General features: G+C 38.9%; 1 protein-coding gene across 1 annotated transcript in view; it reads left to right on the top strand.

Moving 5' to 3' along the window:
* Positions 1-23,548, top strand: part of RAB10 (RAB10, member RAS oncogene family) — a 95,252-nt gene extending 71,704 nt beyond the window's left edge. Inside the window, exons 4-6 of the mRNA XM_012437637.3 lie at positions 12,823-12,912; positions 13,536-13,637; positions 21,069-23,548. Coding sequence (XP_012293060.1) covers positions 12,823-12,912; positions 13,536-13,637; positions 21,069-21,152 — 276 coding nt within the window. The 3' untranslated portion in view covers positions 21,153-23,548. The remainder of the gene's footprint in view (positions 1-12,822; positions 12,913-13,535; positions 13,638-21,068) is intronic.
* Positions 23,549-25,857: the final 2,309 nt, after the last annotated feature.

Below are 25,857 nucleotides of genomic sequence, written 5' to 3'. Positions count from 1 at the left end.
TCAGGTAAGTAGTCTGTAGTAAGAGCAGTTTAAAGATTTTGCAGTGCATTTCCAACAACCATCAATTCTCTGATTCTACCACATGAACTGGTGTCCTATTCAATCTTATTCTGACACTAACCACCCTGACTTAGTGTCAGACTCCACAAGTTTGAGGACTCAGTCCACAAGACTGCCCTCACTTGCAACACCATTTGCAAGTCCTGGGTCCCCAGGCTTACCCACATTTCTGTCTTCTTTCCAAGTTGGCTATAGATTTTGGAAATGCCACTCCATGTGTTAATTTGCTAGAGTGAGTCATAGAAATCAGGAAAATGCTATGCTTAGGATTACCATTTTATTATAAAGTATACAACTTGAGAACAGCCAAATGGAAGAAGAGCATATGCAGGGAGTTGGGGCAGGGCTCCAGAGCTTCCATGCCCTCTCCGGATACACCACCTCTCCCAACACCTTGATGTATTCACCAAATTGGAATATTCCTTACCCTCAGTTTTTCAGATTTTGAATTGAAATTCCATCACTTAGGCATGATTGATTAAATCATTGACCTCTGGTGATTGAGTGTAATGTCTGTCTCCCTTCCCCTCCTAAGAGGTCAGGAAGTGGGACTGAAAGTTTCAGCCCTCTAATCACTTGGTTGATTCCTCTGGAGACGAACCCCCATTCTGAAGCTAGATAGAAGCCTTGTCATCAGTCACCTCATTAGCATAAACTCATTATAGTCAAAACAATCTTGTTATGAATAGCAAAAGACAACCCTGTCACTCAGGAAATTGGGAGGTCAGTGACAGGAACTGGGAACAAAGACTCAATATATGTTTTTATTATACCACAGACTTAAACACCTGACATGGTAGACTGAATGGTTTGTTTCCCACCATAAACTGAGAAACATACAATCTAGGTATTAAAAAGGAAAATTGTGGGTGTGGTGATACACACCTGTGGTCCCAGTTACCTGCAAGGCTGAGGCAGGAAGATTGCTTGAGCCCAGGAATTCAAGGCTGCGGAGAGCTATTATCATACCACTGTACTTCAGCCTGGGTGACAGAGTGAGACCCTGTCTCTAAAAAAGAAAAAAAAAATTAAGTTATTTAAAAAAGAAAGTCTTGGCCGGGCACAGTGGCTCATGCCTGTAATCCTAGCACTTTGGGAGGCCGAGGCAGGCGGATCACCTGAGGTCAGGAGTTTGAGACCAGTGTGGTCAACGTGGTGAAACCCTGTCTCTATGAAAAACAAAAAAAATTATCTGGGCATGGTGATGGGCACCTGTAGTCCCAGCTACTTGGGAGGCTGAGGCAGGAGAATTGCTTGAACCCAGGACGTGGAGGAGGCTGTGGTGAGCCAAGATCACACCACTACACTCCAGTCTGGGTGGCAGAGTGCAATTCCATCTCAGAAAAAAACAAAAAGAAAATTTTGTTTCTTTGACACATTAAAGGATTATATAACATGATCAAGAGGAACTTACCCCAGAAATGAAAGGGTAGTTCAACATACAGAACCTATCAATATAATATACCATATCAATAAAGGACAAAACTATACAGTCATATCAGTTCACACAAAAAGTAACATTTGACAAAACCCAGCACTCTTTTATGATTAGAACAGTTGGCTGGGCATGGTGGCTCACACCTGTAATCCCAGCACTTTGGGAGGCTGAGGTGAATGGATCACCTGAGATCAGGAGTTTGAGACCAGCCTGGCCAGCATGGTGAAACCGCATCTCTACTAAAAATACAAAAATCAGCTGGATGTGGTGGCACATGCCTGTAATCCCAGCTACTCAGGAGGCTGAGGCAGGAGAATTGCTTGAACCAGGAGGCAGAGGTTGGAGTAAGCTGAAATCATGTCATTGCACTCCAGCCTGAGCAACAGAGCAAGACTCTGTCTCAACCAAAAAAAAAAAAAAAAAAAAAAGAGCAACAAACTAGGAATAGCAAACAACTTCCTTAATCCTATAAGTGACATCTACAAAACTACCACAGGTAATAGCATACCCATCTCCTAAGATCAAGAATATCTGCTCTGGCCACTTCTGTTCAACATTATGCTGAGATTCCAGCCAGAGGAGGCAAAAAAAAAAAAGCCATCCAGAGTGAAAAAACTATTTATAAATGGTGGAATCGTTTATATAGAAAATCCTTAAGAATCCACATATATATATCCGAAAACTCTTAAAACTATAAACAAATTCAGCAAGGTTGCAGGAAATGAGATCAAGATACAAAAATCAGTTTTATTTCTGTACACTAGCAATAACCTGAAAATTACATTGAGAATGAAATTCCATTTGTAATAATATCAAAAAGGAAAAAATAGGAGTAAATTTAACCAAGAGTGTAAGACTTGTACACAGAAAACCACAAAATATTATTGGAAGAAATTAAAGATCTAAATAATTAGAAAGATAGCCAGTGTTCATGAATTAGAAGACAATATTGTTAAGGTGGCTTTACTACCCAAAGTGATCTACAGATTCAGTGAATCCCAATTGCTTTTTTAAAAATCCCCCCTGCAGAAATGGACAAACTGACCCTAAAACTAATATAGACAGGCAAGGGACCCAGAATAGCCAAAATAATCTTGAAAAGGAAGTACAAAGTTGTAAGACTCACACTTTCTGTTTTTGTTTGTTTGATTTTGTTTTTGTTTGTTTTTTGGGTTTTTTTGAGGTGGACACTTGCTCTGTCACCAGGCTGGTGTGCAGTGGCGCAGTCTCGATTCCCTGCAACCTCCACCTCCCAGGTTCAAGCAATTCTCCTGCCTCAGCCTCCTGAGTAGCTGGGACTACAGATGCATGCCACCACACCCAGCTAATTTTTGTATTTCTTTAATAAAGACAGGGTTTCACCATGTTGGCCAGGGTGGTCTCGATCTCTTGACCTCGTGGTCCACCCACCTTGGCCTTCCAAAGTACAGGGATTGTGCTCGGCCACACTTTGTGGTTTTAAAATTTACTGCAAAGCCACAATAATCAAGACATTGTGATACTAACACAAGGATAGTCATAAAAATCAATGGAATAGTACTGAGAGTCTAAAAATAAACTCTTACATATATGATCAGTTGACTTTTAACAAGATTGCTGGACAGTCCAGTGGGCAAAACAATAGTCTTTCCAGCAATTGGTACGGGGAAAACTGGCTATCCTCATGTGGAAGAATGAAAGTCAGATACCCACTTCATCCCATACAGAAAAGTTAACTCAAAATGGATCATGACGGCTGGGCATGGTGTCCCACCCCTGTAATCCCAACACTTTGGGAGGCCAAGGTGGGCCAGTTGCTGGAGCCTAGGAGTTTGAGACCAGTCTGGGCAACATGGTGAAACCCTATCTCTAGAAAAAAAAGAAAAGCCGGGTTCGGTGGCATCCACCTGTAGTTCAAACTAGCTGGGAGGCTGAGGTGGGAGGATCACTTGAGCCCAGGAGGTCAAGACTGCAGTGAGCCATGATTGCACTACTACACTCCAGCCTGGGTGACAGAGTGAGATTCTGTCTTAAAAAAAAAAAAAATGGCCGTGGACTTAACATGTAAGATCTAAAGCCATGAAGTGGCAAAAGAAAAGAAATGGATAAATTGAGCTACATCAGATTTAAAACCTTTGTGCTTTGAAGGTTCTACCATTAAGAAAGTGAAAAGCCAACCCACAGAATGGAAGAAAAGAGGACAGACTTTGTTGACAAAGATGTAGAGAAACTGTATATTGCTGGTAGAATTGTAGAATGATATTACAGCTGCTTTGGAAGATATTTTGGCAGTTCTCAAAATGTTAAACACATAGTTACCTTATGACCAACAATTCCACTCCTAGGTATTTACCCAAGAGAATTAACAACATATATCAACACAAAATGTGTACGCAAGTATTTATAGCAGCATTATTCACAGTAGCCAAAAAAATAGAAACAACCCGAACATCCATCAACTGATGAATTAATAAATAAAATGTGTATATTCATATAATGGAATATCACTCGGCCATTAAAAGGCATGAAGTACTGATATGTGGTACAATGTGGGTGAACCTTGAAAACCTGATGAAAGAAGCCAGACATGAAAGGCCATATATGATTCCCTTTAAATGAAATGCCCCAAATTGACAAAAACAGAGAGACAGAAAGTACATTCATGGTTGTCAAGGGCTGGGGATGATGTGTGGAGAGAAAAGAGTGATTGCTATGAATATAGGTTTGTTGGGGAGTGATAAAAATATTCTAAAGTTAGTAGTGGTGATAGTTGAACTGTCTCATACATATCCTAAAAAACATTGAATTGTATATTTTTACAGGGTGAATTTTATGATGTGTGAATTATAAACTCAATAAAACTGTTATTTTTTTAAAACTTGAATTGAGCTTTAATACCTTGCTTTACAATTACAGCTGACCTTTGAACAATTGGGTTTGAACTACACAGGTACAGTTGTTGTTATTATTTTTTAATTAAAAAAAAATTTTTTTGAGATGGGTGTCTCACTGTGTTGCCCAGGCTGGTCTTGAACCCCTGAGCTCCAGTGATTCTCCCATCTCAGCCTTCCTAGTAGCTAGGACCATAGGCATGTGCCACCATGCCTGACTCACAGATCCACTTAATATACATACTTTTCAAACAAAGTCAGATTGAAAATAGGAATTTTGACAGTCACATGTAATATAGGGTGGTTTGGGGCCATCTTTGCATGTATGTCTGTTTCACAGGGCTGGTTGCAGGACTTGAGTATGTGTGGATTTTGGTAAAGGAAGTAGGGTCCTGGAACCAATCAACCATCCCCTATGGTTACTGAGGGGACTGTATTTCTTCCCTCTCCCCTCCTCTCCCCTCCCCGTCTCTCCCTTTCCCTCCCCTCCCCTCCCTTCTCCTCTTTCAGTTTCTGAATGGTTTCATTATTAATTATTAAACGTCAACATCCTTTTAAAGTATTTGTTGTTTCTATTTAATTATAGACAGTGATCTCTCTGTGATACGTTTATCAATGTGTGGAGATATTTTTGGTTATCACAGCTTGGGTACAAGAAAAATGCTGACCCAAAATGTCAGTAGGGCCAAAGTTGAGAAACCTTGGTCTAAATACACCTCTCTGTATTAGTACCTTGGGAAGATTAATCATATTTTAAGCTAGTTACAGTTTGCATGTGTAGTTCATATAGATAAGAGATATGTGTCCTCCTGCATAAACATGTCTCTTTATGGATATGTCTGTGTGGTGTAACTACCAATCTTTCTTTGGGTGTTTTTGCCTTACATGGTTGTAAACACAATATGTATCTGACTGGAAAAAGATTAATGTGCATGTTGGCATAAGAAAATCTATGAGAGAAGTTCTCTATATACTGAGTGCTGCCCTGGCTCAGCAGTGAAGTCTTTAACCTCATCATGCTTGCTTCTTATTGTTAGTAAGGATCATCCAAATAAGGATGATCTTAGCCGTGAAGATAGGTATCGAGCCGTGCACAGCGGCTCACACCTGTAATCCCAGCACTTTGGGAATCTGAGGTGGGAGGATTACTTGAGCTTAGGAGTTCAGGACCAGCCTGAGCAATATAGCAAGACCTCATCTCTACTAAAAAAAATTTTTTAAAAGCCAGGCATGGTGACGAGTACCTGTAGTTCCAGCTATTTGGGAGACTGAGATGGGAGGATCACCTGAGCCCAGGAGATCAAGGCTACAGTGAGCTATGATTGTAGCAGTATTGTAGCACTCCACCTGGGTGACATAGCAAGACCCTGTCTCAAAAAAATAAATAAATTTTAAAAAAAGACTTGTATAATACTATTTTGACCTTTTTTTCTTAGTTTTTATGTTTTGTTATTCAGAGAAGCATATCCTAGCTCTTTTTCAGATCTTAGCTTTGCTTTTTTTTTTTTTTTTTTAAAGACAGTGTCTCACTCTGTCACTCAGGCTAGAGTGCAGTGGCACAATCACAGCTTACTGCAGCCTCCACCTCCTGAGCTCAAGCAATCCTCCCACCCCAGCTTCCCAAGTACCTAGAACCACAAGCATGCTCTATCATGTTTGGCTAATTTTTAGTTTTGTAGAGATGGGGTCTCACTGTGTTGCCCTGGCTGGCCTCAAATTCTTGGGCTCAAGCAGTCTTCCTCCGTTGGCTTCCCAAAGTATTGGGATTACACACATGAGCCACTATGCCCAGCAGGCTTACTGTCAGATATGTTTTTGAGCTAAAGTTATATTTATGCTCTGAAATGCCACACATGTTTAAGGAATTATACCTGTTTCCTCACTAGCCCCAGAATACTGATGCGAGTTGGCATGGAGGTGTAGTAGGTTGTAAATTGGTGGTCGGATTGCTAAAGCTTTTTTAAAAAACAGGCTGAAAATACCTTAACACTTATAAATTTATATACAAGGTAATTTTACCTTTTTTTATACTTCATTGATCACTTATTTATTGGCTTTCTTCCATCGGCCTGCTTGCACATAACTTACCAGGTATTCTTAGTAGAAGAGTAGCTTCTGAAATTACAGATAATTTGTCTTCTGTTTGAGTGGAGGTTCATGTTAGTGTCTCTGGTAACTTGCAGTGTCTGGTAGTGATCAGGATGTGGGTAGATTATTACAGGTCACTGTGATAATTTGTCCATTTGGCCACTGGGAGCCTTTTAAAACCATACTTCTTTACTTTTTTGGGATCATGTACCCCTTTGAGAAATTAGAATCTTACCAGAATGATGTACTTCTACAACTTGCAAAGTTTTATATGTGGTTCTGGGAATTGCTGATGTCCCTGAAGTCCATCCATAGATTCTAAGATCAAAATGCCTCTTTCTTTTACTGACCCTTAGCACATGGCAGAATTTTAGGAACACCTGATATATTGCTGCTTATTACTAGATATTTGCCAAGTTTCCTTTGTTTTAGTAGTAACATAAATTAAGAAGCACTAAATTCAGATAAGACCATGGAATCCCCAAATAGAGAGTTTCTTTATAATACATTATATGTAATTTTTCTTTTTTTTTTTTTTTTTGTTGGTGGGGTGTGGGGGGCAGAGTCTTACTCTGTTTCCCAGGCTGGAGTGCAATGGCATAATCTCATCTCACTGCAACCTTCATCTTCTGGATTCAAGCAATTCTCCGGCCTCAGCCTCCCGAGTAGCTGAGACTACAGGCGCCCATCACCACACCTAGCTAATTTTTGCATTTGTAGTAGAGACAGGGTTTCACCAAGTTGGCCAGGCTGGTCTCAAACACCTGACCTCAGGTGGTCCACCCTCCTCAGCCTCCCAAAGTGCTGGGATTACAGGTGTGAACCACCGCACCCAGCATAATTTTACTTTTTTAAGCTTGTGATTCTACTAAGGATATCTTCCCCCCAACTAAAGAGTTTCCTCCCTAATCCCACCTTTGTTTGCCCCCTTTAAAACTATAATTGACCCTTGAACAACGGGGGTGTGAATCGCACAGGTCCACTTACACAAGGATTTTTTTGTTTAAAGAGATGGGGACTTGCAGTGTTGCCCAGTCTGGTCTCAAACTCCAGGTGTCAAGTGACCTTTCCTCCTCAGTCTCCCAAGAAGCTGAGTTTACAGGCATGTGCCACCCAGCTCTATACACAGGTTTTTAAAAGCAAATCTTTTAGAAAAAAATTTAGAGACTTAAACAACAGTTCGAAAAACTCACAAGCAAACCATATAGCCTAGAAATATGGGGGGTAGGAATTAAGCAAAAGTTAAGTATATCTATATGTATAAAGTATACATAGATACTAGTCTATTTTATTACTTACTACCATAAAATATAGGCAGATCTATTATTAAAAGTTTAAATTTATCAGAACTCAAAACATACAAACAGAGCTCATACATGGCATCTTTTGCAGTCAAGAGAAATGTAAACAAAGATACAGTATTAAATCAACTGCATAAAAATAACCATAATACATACAGTACTACTGTGATAATTTTGTAGCCACCTTCTGTTGCTATTTTGGTGAGCTCATATGTTGCAAGTGTCTGCTTAAAATACCATGTGATGCGGATCATCTCCCCATGAACAGTTTGTGTCTCCAGTAAATCCCATATTGCAATCAAAAGTGATCTCTTGTGGTTCTTGCTTGTTTTCATTGTGCTAGTGCCATACCATAAACCTTGAATAACACCATTCGACCTATACAAAGTGCTACTAGTGATGCCAGAAGCACTCCTGAGAAGCAGAAAAAAGTCATGACATTACAAGAAAAAGTTGAATTGCTTGATATGTGCTGTAGAGTGAGGTCCCGCTATTTCAAGATAAATTAATCCAGCATAAGGACCATTTTAAATAAATGAAAATCTGTAAAGCCATCACTGCAACTACAGCAGGAGGTGTAAAAACCTTGCACATTTTATGAAATAACCTTTTTATCTCATGTTGAAAATGCAGCTTTTATGTGGGTACAGGATTGCTATAACAAAGGCATATTTGTAGACTCTTCTTGAGTATAATATTCAAGAAAAAGTAAAGTCATTAAATGACAAAGCAAAACAAAAGTGAAGCTAGAGGATTTAAAGCCAGCAGAAGATGGTTTGATAATTTTAGAAAGAGATTTGGCCTAAAAATGGCAGGATAACAGGAGAAGCAGCTTCTTCTGACTAAGAGACAGCAGACAAGTTCCTGGGCACCATTAAGAAAATCATTCAGGAAAAAGGATATCTGCCCGAACAGGTCTTTAATGCAGTCAAAAGTGTCCTATTCTTGGGTGGTAGAGGAGGACACAAAGGACATGTGTTAGGCAAAGAAGAAAGCACAGGGAATTAAGGCAGGAAGGGATAGGCTAACTACTATTTTGTGCAAATGCAGTTGGGTTTATGATCAGGACCCTTATGTATAAAGTTGCTAACTCCCAAGACTTGAAGGGAAAAGCTGCCAGTTTTTTGATCATTCAACAAGAAGATCTGAACACTGAGAATCCTTTTTCTGGATTGGTTCCATCAATACTTTGTCCCTGAAATCAGGAAATACCTTGCCATTATGGGACTGCCTTTTAAGTTCTTTTGATATTGGAGAGTACCCCTGGCCACTCAGAACCCCATGAGTTTAACACCAAAAGCATTGAAGTGGTCTTTTTGCCCCCAAACACAGTGTCTCTAATTCAGCATCTAGATCATGGGGTCATGAGGACCTTTAAGGTTAATAACACACAGTACTCTAACCTCAATAGAACGTGAAAATCTGGAGGGATTACACCACTGAAGATGCCATCATTATAGAAAAAGCCATGAAAGCCATCAAGCACAAAACAATAGCTTCCTCCTGGAGAAAACTGTGTCCCGATGTTGAGCATGATTTCACAGGATTTGTAGCAGAGCCAGTCAAGGAATTTATGAAAGAGACTATGGATAAGACAAAAGCTAGTAGACACCAATCAGAGGAATCAACAGAAGATGACTTAATGAAGATGCTGGTGTTTCCAAACCAATGCTAGACAATAAGAAAGAAGATAACAGAAGTAGTGCCAGGAAACAAATTGGCTTTAGGCAATCTGGCAGAAGGGTTCTGATTATTCAAGACTGCTTGAGACTTACTGTACAACATGGACCATTACATGATACAGGCACTGAAACTGAAGCAAATGATGGAAGAAGGATTGTTTTGTATAGAAGTATTTTTAAAGAAATGAAAAAGCAAAAAATACAGAAATTACAATGTTTTTCCGTAAAGTTACACTGAGTGTGCCTGCCTCCCCTTCTACCTTCTCTACCTCTTCTGCCTCTGCTTCCCCTGAGACTGCAAGACCAACCCCCTCCTCTTTCTCCCCCTCAGCCTACTCAATTTGAAGACATTTGAGGATGAAGACCTTTATGATGATCCACTTCCACTTAATGAATAGTAAATATATTTTTCTTCCTTATGATTTTCTTAGTTACATTTTCTTTTCTCTAATTTTGTGGTAAGAATACAGTGTAGATATATGTTAATCGACTATGTTATTGATAATGCTTCTGGTTAGCAGTAGGCTGTTAGTAAAGTTTTAGGGGAGTCAAAAGTTATACATGGCATCCCCTTACCCCCATTGTTCAAGGGTCAACTGTATGTTGTTTTAAATTAGCATATTTTATAACTTGTAACTGCAGTCACTTGGCAGTTTTGTTGTTGTTGTTTTTCTTTTTGTTGTTGTTGCTTTTTTCGTTGTTTTCTTTGAGACGGTCTTGCTTTGTTTCCCAGGCTGGAGTGCAGTGGCAGTGATAATAGTTCACTCCAGCCTTGAGCTCCTGGGCTCAAGTGCTCCTCCTGTCTTGGCCCCTTAAAGTGTTGGGATTATAGGCATGAGCCACCTTGCTCAGCCTGTTGTTGTTTTTGAATACTTTTTTAAATTGTGGTAAAATACATACAACATAAAATTTTCATTTTATCCATTATGGTGTATAGTTCAGTGGAGTTAAGTACATTCTCCTGTTGTGCAGCCATCACCACCATCCATCTCCAGAACTTTTTCATCTTTCTGAACTGAAGCTTTGCGTCCATTAAACAATATTGCTGTCTCCCCCTTTCCCCAGCTCCTGGCAACTATCACCATTGTATTTTCTATGAATTTGACTGTTACAGGTACCTCATATAAGTGGAATCATGTGGTATTTGTTCATTTGTAAGTAATTTATTTCATTTAACCTAAAGTTTTCAAGGTTCATCTACATTGTGGCATGTGTCAGAACTTTATTTTTTAAGGCTAAATAATATTCCGTTTATATATGCCATGTTCTGTTTATTCATTCACCCATTGTTGGATATGTGGGTTGTTTTCTCCCTTTTACATTGTGAATAATGTCGCTGTGAATGCTGGTGTACAAATATCTGAGTCCTTGCTTTAAATTCTTTTGTGTGTATACCCATAAGTGGAATTGCTGGATCATATGATAATCCTATGTTTAACCTTCTGAGGAATCACCAGACTTTTCCACAGTGACTGCACCATTATACATTCCTACCAACAGTACACAAAGGTTTTGGTTTGTCCACGTCCTCACCAACATGTGTTTTCTGTTGTTTTTTTTTTAATAGCAGCCATACTAATGGGTATGTAGTGGTATCTCATTGTGGTTTTGATTTACATTTCCTAATGTTAATGATATTGAGCATCTTTTCATGTACATATTGTTTGTTTGTATATCTTCTTTGGAGAAATGTCTGTTCAAATCCTTAGCTTGCTTTTGAGATGGGGTCTTGCTCTATTCCCCAGGCTGGAGTATAAGTGGCATGATCATGGCTCACTGCAGCCTCAACTTCCCAGGCTCAAGTGATTCTCCTACCTCAGCGTCCTAAGTAGCTGGGACTACAGGCACACACCACCATGCCTGGCTAATTTTTTAAATTTTTTGTAGAGTTGAGGTCTCACAGTGTTACTCAGGCTAGTCTCAAACTCCTGGGCTTAGGTGATTTTCCTGCCTCAGCCTCCCAAAGTGCTGTCATTTTTTGTTGTTAAGAGTTTTGGGTGTTCTTTATATATTGTAAGTATTGTTCCCTTTCAAATACATGATTTGCAAATATTTTTTCCTTTTCATTGGTTGCCTTTTCATTCTCTTGAGAGTGTCCTTTGTTGCGCAATAGTTTTTAACTTTGATGACATATAATTTATCTGCTCCTTTTATTGCCTGTGCTTTTGATATCATATCAAAGAAACCATTGTCAAATCCAGTGTCCTAAAGCTTTTCTCTGTGTTTTCTTCTAAGAGTTTTATAGTTTGAGGTATTTGATTTATTTTTAGTTAATTTTTATATATGGTTTGAAATAAATATCTGGCTTCACTCTTTTGCATGTGGATATCTGGTTTTCCTAGTGCTATTTATTGAAAAGACTATCCTTTCCTTATTGACTGATTTTGGCATCCTTGTTGAGGATCACTTGACTAAGTATGTGAGGGTTCATTTCTGGGCTCTCGGTTCTATTCCATTAGTCTGTGTATCTGTCTTTTTGCCAGTTCCACACTTTGTGATTTGCAGTAAGTTCTGAAATCTGACTCCCCTAGCTAATATTATTTTGGCTGGACTCAGTGGCTCACGCCTGTAATCCCAACTCTTTGGGAGGCTGAGGTGGGCGGATCACTTGAGGCCAGGAGTTGAAGATCAGCCTGGCCAACGTGGCCAAACTCCCCGTCTCTACTAAAAATACAGAAGTTTGCTGGCGTGGTGGTATACGCCTGTAGTCCCAGCTACTCACATCCACTCAGGAGGCTAAGGCAGGAGAATCACTTGAACTCAGGAGGCGGAAGTTGCAGTAAGCTGAGATCATGCCATTGCACTCCAGCCTGGGCAACAGATGAATTCTGTCTCCAAAAAAAAAAAAAAAAGATTATTTTGATGTTAGATTCCATATGAATTTTTGGATAGATCTTTCTATTTCTGCAAATACTGTCTTTGGGAGTTTAAGGGGACAACTACTTGTTTTTAACTGATTTTTCTGCATGGACCTCCTTGTGCCATAGCAGTGCAGCTACTTGAGACTTTAAGGGCTCTGTAAAACATTTAATTAAGACTTCTGTAGGGTAGTATGCATTATAAAATCTGAAATGATCCAGCCTGGATTTAGATTATGCAAGTTTCTTTGCCTGTATCGTCTCTTGTGGTGAGAAAGAATACACTTAGAAAGCAGACAGCCTCCTTCAGGGAGGAAATAGTATTTGACATGGATATGTCTTGGGAATTGTGTCTCTTTTGCTAGGTAATTTAATAATTTGTGTAGGCTTTTAGCATGGGGTGGTTTTAGGGTGACTGCTTTCTATAGAAATGACACTCTAAATTGAGAGAATAAAATCACTTTTGAAGACTGTTACACCATAATTCATGGTAGTGTGTAAAAGTAAAATTGTATTTCATTTTAGCATGCCAATGAAGATGTGGAAAGAATGTTACTAGGAAACAAATGTGACATGGATGATAAAAGAGTTGTACCTAAAGGAAAAGGAGAACAGGTAAAAATCTGAATGAAACTAATATTCTGCTCTTTCTTTGTAATGGTAATGCTACTTTGGTTATTTTTATAGTAATAGTGATGGAATGCACTGAGCTAATTACATAGTTTTTTAAATGCTTGTTGGAAATAATATTTTGTCATTTGAGTGAACTTTTTTCAGTGTATATTTAACATGTATGGGAGAATAAAATGTGTCCATAATATTTTTAGCCTTATTTAAACTACAAAAAAAGAAAAACGTAAGTCAGTAATCCTCAGTTTTTAAACTTAGGACTTTAAGGAATTGCATCAATTAGTATAGTTCTAAAATGTGACAATCTAGAGCCTGTGATGAGCAGAAATTAGACCCTGAGAAGTCATGTTGAGCTTCTCTTAAGTTTGCCCCCAGAGTAAAATATCTAATTTAGAATATCTGAAATAAACTTTTGGGGTACGGAGAGGATTATTTTGATTACTTTTCTTTTGTATGTTTTATGAAAGAGCTTGACTCGCTGAAATAATCTGTGTTATATATTCTAGTTGGGATCACTGCCTTCAGAATAAGATTAATATTTAAGATGTTAAAGTCAGCAGTTGGCAGCCCATGCTTGATAATTTTATGATATTTTGTTTCTGTTTTAGATTGCAAGGGAGCATGGTATTAGGTTTTTTGAGACTAGTGCAAAAGCAAATATAAACATCGAAAAGGCGTTCCTCACGTTAGCTGAAGATATCCTTCGAAAGGTAAGTTCCTACTTTTATTTCCTGCCGGGTACCTAAGTGTCTCTGTTGAATATTTTGTCTGTTATGAGGTACTGAATTTACATACAGATTTGAGTTTGGGTGGTATTGTTTCTGTGGGGCAGCAGTCCCCAACCTTGTTGGCACCAAGGACTGGTTTCATGAAAGATAATTTTTCCACGGACCGTACTGGAGGGTAGTTTCTGGATGAAACTACCTCACCTCAGATCACCATGGGGATTTCTGCTATAAGGAACTGGGGAAACAAAGCCTTGTAGAAATCTGAAGGATCTAGTCAGTGGTAACAATATTCTTAGCTCCACAGTCACTGTCTAGTCCCTAGTTCCCTTATTTTTTCCAGCCTTTTATCTTTCCTAGCTTTTTTTACTCTTGGACTCATTTCTCTTAATGAGTCCTTTGCATTCTCATAGATAATTTAGGAAATTTTAAGATAAGAAATGACCCTGTTACATAGTTATTGCCACAGGATTGCTCTTCTGCCATATAGTCACTTCTCAGGCAAATAAAGGGCATATACGTATTCTGTATGGTTGGAATAAAACCTATTATGTAAGAAAATAAATAATGTTGAAAATGTGATCTTGAGGAATTCTCATTTTACCTCAGGTTTATTTTTGGGTTTAAGATTTGTGACTCAATATTTGTTAGTATAAGTAACATATAGCTAAATTAGGAAATCTGATTTTCATATTTTCCTTTAAGTGTCTAGATACAATGCATGGATTTGGTTATGAGTCCTGAATTCTCTGTCAATCTGTTATAATTTTAAATGCAAAAAAATACAGATAAAATCTGACACACATCCTGAAATAGAAGCAGACATTGTATAGGAGAAAATGTAATTAAATTTGGTAACCTTTCTATTTTTATATTTGAAATACTAATATTTTTTCTAAAACCAACCTGTAAATAAAAGATAATGTTTGTTTTTCATTTTTTTTTAACCAATTTTATTTTCTTTCTCCACTTTGGAAGGACAGATATCTGTAAAACATTAGCTATAATAGAGGTGGTGTGTTACATATAAATCTAGTGAAATTTCTGAGCAGTTATAAGAGATTGAGTTGAGATATTTACATTGAAGTAAATTTTTACATAGTCATTAAAATGAAGGAACCTTATTTTTAGAGTGAAATATTGTAGGTATCTGTTAACTACAATTGAATATTCAAACTGGAAAAAACAGTCATCAGATATTGCTCTTCAAGGGGGCTATAAAGTTGGTACCTTTTTGAGTCTCCCAGCTTCCTTGTATATCATGTTTTGGGACTATTGCTTTATGAGATGTTTTTCTATGAGAATCCAGTGAGATCAAAAATTGAATTTGATTTCAGAGAATGAGAGAGGCTGACAGCAATTAAAATAAGTCTAAAGGATTGCTATAGTGTATTGAGTGATAGAAAGCAAATTAGGATATAATATGTGAGTGATCTCATTTTGCAAGATTATATGATACCAAACACACATATGTACACACAGATAATATTTTGTTATTTTTAGCACATAGAGAACTGGAAGGGTAGATACCAAACTCTAAATAGTACTCACTCTAAGGAGAGTGATGGTGGTAAGGGGAGGGATCATAGGGCAGATTCATTTACTGACTATAGGCGGTTTCGTTTTGAAATTTCAACAGATTCCTTTTTTGAATTATAAAAATGATTTTAAGATTTTTTAAAAGGACAGTCTTTCACAATTGAGTTAAGGTAAAACTCGTTAGAATTCATTGAGAAAATGAATATTATTTATTGTTCTTTTGAAGAACAAAAAAATAGCAGAATATAATTAGGAAAAATTGTTTTTTTTTTCTCCCCTCCTTCCTTTTTTCTTTGTTTTCTTTTTGAGACAGGATCTCACTATGTTGCCCAGGCTGAAGTGTAGTGGCTGTTGGCAAATGTGATTATGCTCTCTATAGCCTCAAACTCCTGGTCTCCAGTGATGCACTAGCAGCTGGGACCACAGGAGTACTCTATCAAGCCTGGCTTTTTCTGTTTTTTTTTTTTTTTTTTTTTTTTTTTTTGAGACAGAGTGTCGCTCTTGTTACCCAGGCTGGAGTGCAATGACGGGATCTCGGCTCACCACAACCTCCGCCTCCTGGGTTCAGGTAATTCTCCTGCCTCAGCCTCCTGAGTAGCTGGGATTACAGGCACGTGCCACCATGCCCAGCTAATTTTTTGTATTTTTAGTAGAGATGGGGTTTCACCATGTTGACCAGGATGGTCTCAATCTCTTGACCTCGTGATCCACTTCGTGCTGGGATTATAGGCGTGAGCCACCGTGCCCGGCTTTCTGTTTTTTTTTTTAAACTCCTGACCTCAGGTGATCAGCCTGCCTCAGCCTCCCAAAGTGCTAGGATTACAGGCATGAGCCACTGTGCCCGGATGGGGTCTGACTATATTGCCCAGGCTAGATTAGTTCAAATCTAGCCTGGCGCAAGCCATCCTCCTGCTTCAGCCTTCTGAGTAGCTAGGACCACAGGAACACATCACCATGCCCCACTAATTTTCAAATTTCTTTGTAGAAATAGGAGTCTCACTATGTTGTTCAGGCAGGCCTTGAATTCCTGGCCTCAAGCAGTCCTCTCACCCTGGCCTCCCAAAGTTGGGATTATAGGTGTGAGCCATGTGCCAAAAATTGTATTTTTAATTAAATAAAGGGAATAAAAGAAGTAGAAAAATGCTTGTTTTAAAATTGGCAGAAGGTACTTTGTATTTCGGACATTGGTGGGTCAGGAGGAAACGTTATCCAGTATTCACAATTGAGTTAAAGACCAGGATAAAACTGGCAAGAGTTACCGCAGAACCTAGTGAAACACTCTTGACTCTGGGTCCTTTCTCTTTCTGGGCTTTTTGGTCTTCGTGGTTTCTGCTTACTGTTTGTTTGTTTTTTGAGACGGAGTCTTGCTCTGTTGTTGCCCAGGCTAGAGTGCACTCACTGCAACCTTCGCCTCCCAGGTTTAAGTGATTCTCCTGCCTCAGCCTCCCAAGTAGCTGGGATTACAGGCACCCACCACCACACCTGGCTAATTTTTGTATTTTGAGTAGAGGCAGGGTTTCACCATATTGGCCAGGCTGGTCTTGAACTCCTTACCTCATGATCCGCCTGCCTCGGCCTCCCAAAGTGATGGTATTGCAGGTGTGAGCCACTGTGCTCAGCTCTGCTTACTTTCTGTTTATACTGTGTCCTTTGATCTTCTCACCAGTCTTGGCTCTTTTTTTTTTTTAAATAGTGCTATATAGTAATTATATATATAATTTCGTGCCCCAATGAGGTAGAGCTTTCCTTGTCATTATTAAAGCTTAAAGTATGAGTATACTAATAAATATCTCAGTCTAGACTCACAGGGGTGTCCAATCTTTTGGCTTCCCTGGGCCACACTGGAAGAACTGTCTTGGACCACACATAAAATACACTAACACTAACCATAGCTCATGTGCTTAAAAAAAAAAACACACGCAAAAATCTTAATAATGTTTTAACAGAGTTTACAAATTTGTTGTGTTGGGCCACATACAGGCTGCAGGTTGGACCAGCTTGGTCTAGAGTTTTCCCCAAGTAAGCAGGCCCAAATACTAGGTAGCAGTTTTTTTTCATACACTTTAATGTGGTGAAGTTATGAGTTAAAACAGCAAATGTAAATTTGCTTCATGTTAGAATTAACTTAGAATGAAAGCAATTTAAAACATCTTTTAACATAATTATTTGGCTACATAATTCATTTTCTTGCTTCAAACATTTAAAATGAAAAAAAAAAAAAAGGATACAGAAATTTCCCAGCATGTTCCCTTTAATTCCCTCAATAGCAGTTGCCAATTCCTCATTTTCCCCTTACTCCCCCCGTAACAGATGTAATTAATTTCTCAGTTATTACTCTGAGTAAATATAATTATGTTTTTATCCCACTTCCCTGCCCATAACCTTTTACTTTTAACAGATAACACACTCCACTGATTGTCACTTTGCTTTTTTCACTTACTATAAGTAAAATAATTTTACTTTTTAAATAATTATATGCTATTCCTTTGAATATTTATATCATAATTGAACAAGTCTCCCAGTGAGGGACATTTAGATTATTTTCAAACTTATTTACACATAAGCTGTGTTTGTGGTACGTAATCTTAAATTTAAATTATTTCCCACATGCACATACATTTGAAGGACAGATTCTGAGAACTGGCCAAAGAGCGTACATGTACGTACATTTGAAATTTTGATAGATGCTGCCAAAGTCTGTCCTGAGGGTTATACCCATTTACACACCCCCTTGCAGTATATGAGAATGTTACTCACACCCTGGCCAGCACAGTGAATTTATAAGACTCAGATCTTTCCCAGTCTAACAGGTTAAAAAATGTAGATTTAATTTGCAGGTAATTTCTGAGTAAGGCTGAGCATTTAAAAACATAGGTAGGTAAGAGTGGGTCTGTTTGTTTTGAGACAGAATTTCGCTCTTGTTGCCTAGGCTGGAGTGCCATGGAATGATCTCGGCTCACTGCAATCTCTGCCTCCTGGGTTCAAGAGATTCTCCCGCCTCAACCTCCTGAGTAGCTGGGATTACAGGTGCCCACCACCACACCTGGCTAATTTTTGTATTTTTAGTAGAGGCAGGGTTTCACCGTGTTGGCCAGGCTGGTCTCGAACTTCTGACCTCAGGTGATCCACCTGCCTTGGCCTCCCAAAGTGCTGGGATTACAGGTGTGATCCACTGTGCCTGGCCTAAAAACATATGTTTAAGAATCACTTTTACATTTCCTTTTCTGTAAATATTTTTGTTTATTCCTTTGTCCAATTTTTCTATTGATGATTGGCCTTTTCTTATTCTTAGCTAGGAGCCAGCTTAAAACTTTTAATAAACTTAATTAAAACTCAACTTCAACTTAATAAATTAATATTTTGATTCTAAAAGATTTTGCTCTGCAAGAGATACCCTTTTTTAGAGTCTGTTTCAAGGATCTAAGTTAAATTCTAAAAAGACAGTGAGATGCTAAGAAAGTCAATGTAGGGGCCTTCCTGGTTACCCATGTGTCTTGAACCTGACCCATACCTAGAAGTTCCCAGAGAGAGAATATTTCCAATGCAACTCTACTTTTTTTCTTGCTGGGTGCTGGTCTGCCTCTTATTCTTCTTTACATATTTCTCAAAGATCTGTATTAGGAGCAAAGTCACTTATACAGGAAACCCCACAAAGTTCTTTTTAATGCATAATTTGCTGCTTTAACATACACGGAGGAGAAGAATGCGGAGTACGTAGGTGAGATCTAAGGGCAAGTAGCAATGTCACCCATGAATTAAGTAGGCTTCTCTTAGGCTACTTGAGATTGTAAAATATTTTAATTTTTTCCCCCTTGGGCTACACAAGCCCTTAACATTATATTGTTTACATGAGAGAATAAGTTCTCAGGTACAGCCTAGCTTTCAAAATGTTGTGATGAACTACTGTGTTATACAACAGCATAGGTAAATCTCAAGAGACTTGATACTGAGTGAAAGAAGTCAGATGCAAAAGAATATATTCAACTATGGTTCCATGTATGTGAAGGTTAGGAACAGAAAAAAACTAATCTTAGATGCTAGAAATCAGAATATTGGGTAGCTTGAAGAGAGCAGTACTGGCAGGAAAGGGAGCCTTATTGGGAATATTATGTTCTATATCCTGATCTGGTAGTTTGCCAGTATATACTAAAAATACATCAGGCTTACACTTCAGCTTTATGTTCTTTTCTGTAAGTTACCACTTTAAAAATATTTTTTATATATAAAGTATGGGCCTACCCTTTTAAAATACTGGGTTCTTCTGATTTTCTTTTTTCTTTCTTTCTTTTTTTTTTTTTTTGAGATGGAGTCTCATTCTGTCGCCGTGGGTGGAATGCAGTGGCACAGTCTCTGCTCACTGCAGCCTCCTCCACCTCTTGGGTTCAAGCGATTCTCCTGCCTCAGCCTCCTGAATAGCTGAGATTGCAGACATGCACCACCACACCTGGCTAATTTTAGTAATTTTAGTAGAGACAGGGTTTTACCATATTGGCCAGGCTGGTCTTAAACTCCTGACCTCAGGTGATCCACCTGCCTCAGCCTCCCAAAGTGCTGGGATTATAGGCATGAACCACCAGACCCAGCCCTTCTGATTTTCAAAGTAATATTTAATGTTAGGAAAAAACAGAATTATACTAAGGATAACATAAAATCAGCCAGGCGTGGTGGCTCATGCCTGTTATTCTACTAGCACTTTGGGAGGCTGAGGCAGGTGGCTTGCCTGAGCTCAGGAGTTCAAGACCAGCCTGGGCAACACAGGTGAAACTCCATCTCTACTAAAATACAAAACATTAGCTGGGTGTGGTGGCATGCACCTGTAGTCCCAGATACTCAGGAGGCTGAGGCAGGAGAATTGCTAGAATCTGGGAGGCAGAGGTTGCAATGAGCCAAGATCACGCCACTGCACTCCAGCCTGGGTGGCAGAGGGAGACTCTATCTCAAAAAACAAAAACAAAAAAAGAATAAAATCAACCATAATTTTACCACCTAAGGGTTCCTACTGTTAGTATTTTGTTGTATCTCCTTTGGGATTTTTCTGTGTCTTTTTTGGGGGGTTGGGAGGAGTCTTACTCTCTTGCTCTGTTGCACAGGCTGAAGTGCAATGGAGTAATTGTAGCTCACTGCAGCCTTGAACTCCTGGGCTCAGGTGATCCTCTTGCCTCAGCCTCCTAAGTAGCTGGACTACAGGCTTGAGCCAGTGTGTCCAGCTAATTTAAAAAATTTTTTATACAGATGGGAGTCTCGCCATGTTGCCCAAGCTGGTTTTAGCTCCTGGCCCATCAAGCGATCCTCCCACCTGGGCCTCTCAAAGTGCTGGGATTACAGGCAAGAGCCACTGTGCTTAGCCATCTGTAACCATTTTTAACATGAATTAGATAATTACATCTTGCTCCACCCCTTTTTACTTAATCTAGTTGAGAGTGCCTTTTAAAAACTATGGTACAATAACAAAGTTAGTCTGAAAAGGCAGATAACTAAACAGAAAAGAACTGTTTTATTTCTGTGACGTTACACATACCCAACATTGGTTTTATACAGCTTGCTTCACAATGCCTTTTAAGTATTAAACATATTCAGAGGTCAGGGCTAGAAGATAACAAAATCTATTTAAGAGTTAGAGAAGAGAAGATTTCAGAAGCTTTATAAAGGGATGCCAGGAGATATCTACAATATTTCACAGCTTGAAGGAAGCAGGCAAAATGAAGATCAAAACAAAGCTTCCAGATCTTTGCTTTGCATGGAGGGGAACCTATCTCATGTGATTATAATTGTATTTTGTTGCATAAATTGACATTTATGAGAATATTTCTGTTGAATCTTGATTTTATCCATGGCAGTGTTTTTTCATGGGTTATTTTCCTTGTGTGTTTGTTGCAGACCCCTGTAAAAGAGCCCAACAGTGAAAATGTAGATATCAGCAGTGGCGGAGGCGTGACAGGCTGGAAGAGCAAATGTTGCTGAGCATTCTCCTGTCCATCAGTTGCCATCCACCACCCCGTTTTCTCTTCTTGCTGCAAAATAAACCACTCTGTCCATTTTTAACTCTAAACAGATATTTTTGTTTCTCATCATAACTATCCAAGCCACCTATTTTATTTGTTCTTTCATCTGTGACTGCTTGCTGACTTTATCATAATTTTCTTCAAAAAAAAAAAATGTATAGAAAAATCATGTCTGTGACTTCATTTTTAAATGTACTTGCTCAGCTCACCACTGCATTTCAGTTGTATTATAGTCCAGTTCTTAACATTAAAACCTATAGCAATCATTTCAACTCTATTCTGCAAATTGTATAAGAATAAAGGTAGAATTAACAATTTTATTTTGTACAACAGTGGAATTTTCTGTCATGGATAATGTGCTTGAGTCCCTATAATCTATAGACATGTGATAGCAAAAGAAACAAACAAAAGCCAGGAAAACACTCATTTTCGCCTTGACTATGTAAATGGGATTAATTTTGTCCTGTGCCTTATGTGGAAAGGAACTTCTTTGGTTTTCCTTTTTTGTTCTGGTGGAAGCATGTGCAGGAGACATATCATCCAAACATAAACCATTAAAATGTTTGTGGTTTGCTTGGCTGTAATTTTCAAAGTAGTTAATTGAGGACAAAGGGTAATGCAGAAATGATAGCTTTGGTTTGCTGAGTCTTGTTTTAAGTGGCCTTGATATTTAAAACTACTCCTGCCACCATTTCTTCTCCTTGGCCACTTTTTCCTTACGTCTCCCTCCTGCATGCTGCTTTATTTGCTTCTCCCTCCCCCATGACCTCATGGTATGAGTTATTTAAGAGTGAAAGGGACAAACTAGTACGTTCGTCAAGTTTAATATAAAGCACTGATGTAACTTGGTAGGTAAATGGAAAGATAAGTTCTAACTGCCTACTCTCCTATGTTAGTTAATTGGTGTCTTCCCCCTCATTTGCTCTCTGCCCTAAAACCTGCCCCAGATTCCTTCATTCGCTGTTTTACTTCTATGTTCTGCTTTTCCTCCTCTCTTTCTTCCCTTCCTGTGTATCCATTGAGTTTATGAAATGGAAGAGTTAACTGCATGCACTAGTGTTTGGAGGGTGTTGTGGTTTGTCTTTCTAATTAGGTGTATAGCCTATTCACTTTCCTAGAATGAACCTCTTAACCTAAATTTGAGTAGTCTCCATTTTGGCAACTCCTCTAGCAGTTTGGTAGCCCAGTACAGGTTGTTTTTTAAAAAAAGAAAAAGGAGGAGTGAATTTTATTAACATGTTTGCCAAATGTATTGAGACTTGGCCTCTGAAGAACACTTTTTCAGTGTTAAGTTGTCTGTACCTTAAGATTTAGAAATACTTTAGAATATTATTAATTCTAAGTCCTATCTTCACATCCTTTTGGGAAACTTGTATTACCATGGATTTGGAAAAAGGACAACAAAAGGCTTTTCATGTAAAGATAAGATCTCTAGCTATCTCTAACCCTGTCCTTTTTTCACTGCATTTTTTCTAGTTTTGCTTCATTGCTTATCATTAGGATAGGGTAAATTAAGTTTGCTATGCTGCTAGCGTTCTAAGATGATACCTTTGTTGAAAGAATTGTGAATAGCATGATTCATTTCTAGCAGAGGCTGAGTTTAGGACAGCAGCTTCCATTGAGAAGTCTTTCTGTGTCGTGAATAGCGTTTTAATGATCTCTTGGCTCACATAAGCAAACAACATAGGGACGTATCTGCTATGAAAATCCACAAATTTTTCAGATAGTGCCCTAAAAACAATTTTATATGCCTCACTGGTTGGTATTCTTAGGTTGATCCCACACTTGACTTTATCGTTGTTTACTACTAGTAAAAAGCAGCATTGCCAAATAATCCCTAATTTTCCACTAAAAAAAATAATGAAATGATGTTAAGCTTTTTGAAAAGTTTAGGTTAAACCTACTGTTGTTAGATTAATGTATTTGTTGCTTCCCTTTATCTGGAATGTGGCATTAGCTTTTTTTATTTTAACCCTCTTTAATTCTTACTCAATTCCGTGACTTAAGGTTTGAGAGCTAAACACTGGGATTTTTGGATAACAGACTGACAGTTTTGTTTGCATAATTATAATCGGCATTGTACATAGAAAGGATATGGCTTCCTTTTGTTAAATCTGCACTTTCTAAATATCAAAAAAGGGAAATGAAGTATAAATCAATTTTTGTATAATCTGTTTGAAACATGAGTTTTATTTGCTTAATATTAGGGCTTTGCCCCTTTTCTGTAAGTCTCTTGGGATCCTGTGTAGAAGCTGTTCTCATTAAACACCAAACAGTTAAGTCCATTCTCTGGTACTAGCTACAAATTCGGTTTCATATTCTACTTAACAATTTAAATAAACTGAAATATTTCTAGATGGTCTACTTCTGTTCATATAAAAACAAAACTTGATTTCCAACTGTGTGGTTTGGTTTTCATTTATTTATGGAGTTGGAGGATTACTTCTGAAAAAAATGTGGAATAGACTAAAAGAGTGACAAAAATGGGACATCACTGTCAACCTATGGAAAACTGGAAAGGCAATTTCAAGAAATGTCTTTGCTAAGACCTACATAAAAAATAGAATTAGCTGAGATCCTAAAGCAGAATCATCCTAGTACCAAAATAGGAGATGCCACGATCCTAATAATCACACCTGGCTTACGCTAGTTGGATGTGCCAAAGTCCACTACAACTGAGGTCACTTGATTCCTCAGGGGAACCAAGCTGGGCTCCTCATACTGGAGGGTGAATCCCTGTTTTAGCAGCAGCTGTCCTCTTATTTAAGATACAAAGTATTGGCTGGGCGCGGTGGCTTATGCCTGTAATCCCAGCACTTTGGGAGGCTGAGGCAGGTGGATCACCAAGGTCAGGAGTTTGAGACCAGTCTGGCCAACATGGTGAAACCCTGTCTCTACTAAAAATAAACATTAGCCAGGCATGGTGGCACACACCTATACTCCCAGCTATTTGGGAGACTGAGGCAGAAGAATTGTTTGAACCTGGGAGACAGGTTGGAGTGAGCCGAGATCATGCCACTGCACTGCAGCCTGGGCGACAGTGAGATTGAAATTCGCCAGGCATGGTGGCACATGCCTGTAATCCCAGCTACTCAGGAGGCTGAGGTGGGACGATTGCTTGAACCTGGGAGGCAGAGGTTGCAATGAGCTGAGATCGTGCCACTGCACTGCAGCCTGGGTGACAGAGCGAGGTTGTCTTAAACAAAAAACAAGACAGGTGTAGGGAAATAGGATATGGTCTCCCCCTCTTAAATCGATGGTCTAGTTTAGAAAACAAAAGTAATTCATCAAGTTAAGCATAAACAAGAGCCAAATAGTTGTAATCTGGATATTAATTGCTGTATTAACAGATCAAGTTCAGTTGGTGAGAATAGTTGGGATCGCTTTTTGAGGGAGGAGGGACATTAATTGGTTCTTAGAAATGTCAATTCACTGTCTGGAGCAGAGGGGAGGTCATTATAAGAGACCGCAGAGGCTAGACAATGTGGCAGGCCCTGAGGGGTCACGGTAAACGGAGAGCAGTGTGTTTGTGAAAAGCAAGTCTAGATAGGTTTGAATAGGAAAAAAGGATTCTAGAGGTCACATGGGAAGTCGTGTTAATCAAGGTTTCAGTAAGACCTGGGTAAAATGGCAGAGGGCAATGCAGGGTTGAAGGCAGAGGTAGTGTGTGAAGGGGTAGGAGTATTTCTAGTCAACCTGCGAGGTGCATTTTTGGCACTGCTCTGGGTTCATTGTGTTGAGTCTTGAATTAGTACCCATTTTCCAAAAGAAGAAACGGTCTTAGATAAGGAATTTGCTTACGGTTGCACAGCCCGTTGGTGCTGGAGTTGGATTTTGAATCCAGGCTAACACCACTGTCCCTCCTATGTTCACTTCACTGTATCACAGTTCTCCAGAAGGGCCCGGGGTAATGAACAGGTGCCAAAGTCAGAAAGAGTCTGGAGTGGTCCTGTGACCACTTAGCCCAAACTTGGCACCTTCTAACAAAGAGTATACCCTTGAAAAATACTTCATTTACTACTGTTTTTGCTTTAAATCTGTATTACCCCCATCACCTTGCTAATTTTATTTTGTTCTAGTCCACACCATCTTTTGGCCAAAAATAAGCAGTCAAGTAGTGGCTTTTCACAGTTGTCCTACTTGGCTTTCTGGGGCTATACTTTGAGGAGGACTTTTGTGGCTTAATCTTAGCTACAACAGTAACAATGGTACAATAACTCAGAGGAAAGGGGCAAGAAGGCAGTTGGATACAGTTTATGCCAGCTTCCTAGGTGGGTTGGAGATGGGCTATAATAAATGAGTACAGTTTGACTTAGGAGCCACACAGGGGAGGTGAGGGTGCAAGTGAAAGTGCTTTGCTGGTTGGTCCACTGAATTTAGGTCTGAGATTTCCTGCACCAAGGTTAAAAGAGGGGCATGTATTCCTGTTGCATCTCATTAAAAAGTGCAAACAATTGCCAAGGAAAGAAAATCTCTGGCACAAAACTCAGGAATTTTTATCATTAAGGGTCATTGAACTACAAAATGAAAGTGTCTTCAGTGCAGGTTTATCAGATGCATAAATTTGCTTGTATTCCTCTATCATCTGTTGAGTACCAGTGAGTAAATAGCAAATGAATGGTGACGTTTCTTCAGGGAGCCAAAGTAATAGTATCTAGGTTTGT

The sequence above is a fragment of the Aotus nancymaae genome, unplaced genomic scaffold, assembly GCF_030222135.1.
Source record: "Aotus nancymaae isolate 86718 unplaced genomic scaffold, 86718_ANA_hifiasm-v0.15.2.pri h1tg000057l, whole genome shotgun sequence".
Classification (NCBI taxonomy): Eukaryota; Metazoa; Chordata; class Mammalia; order Primates; family Aotidae; genus Aotus; species Aotus nancymaae.
This window is presented reverse-complemented; position numbering and strand designations above follow the sequence as displayed.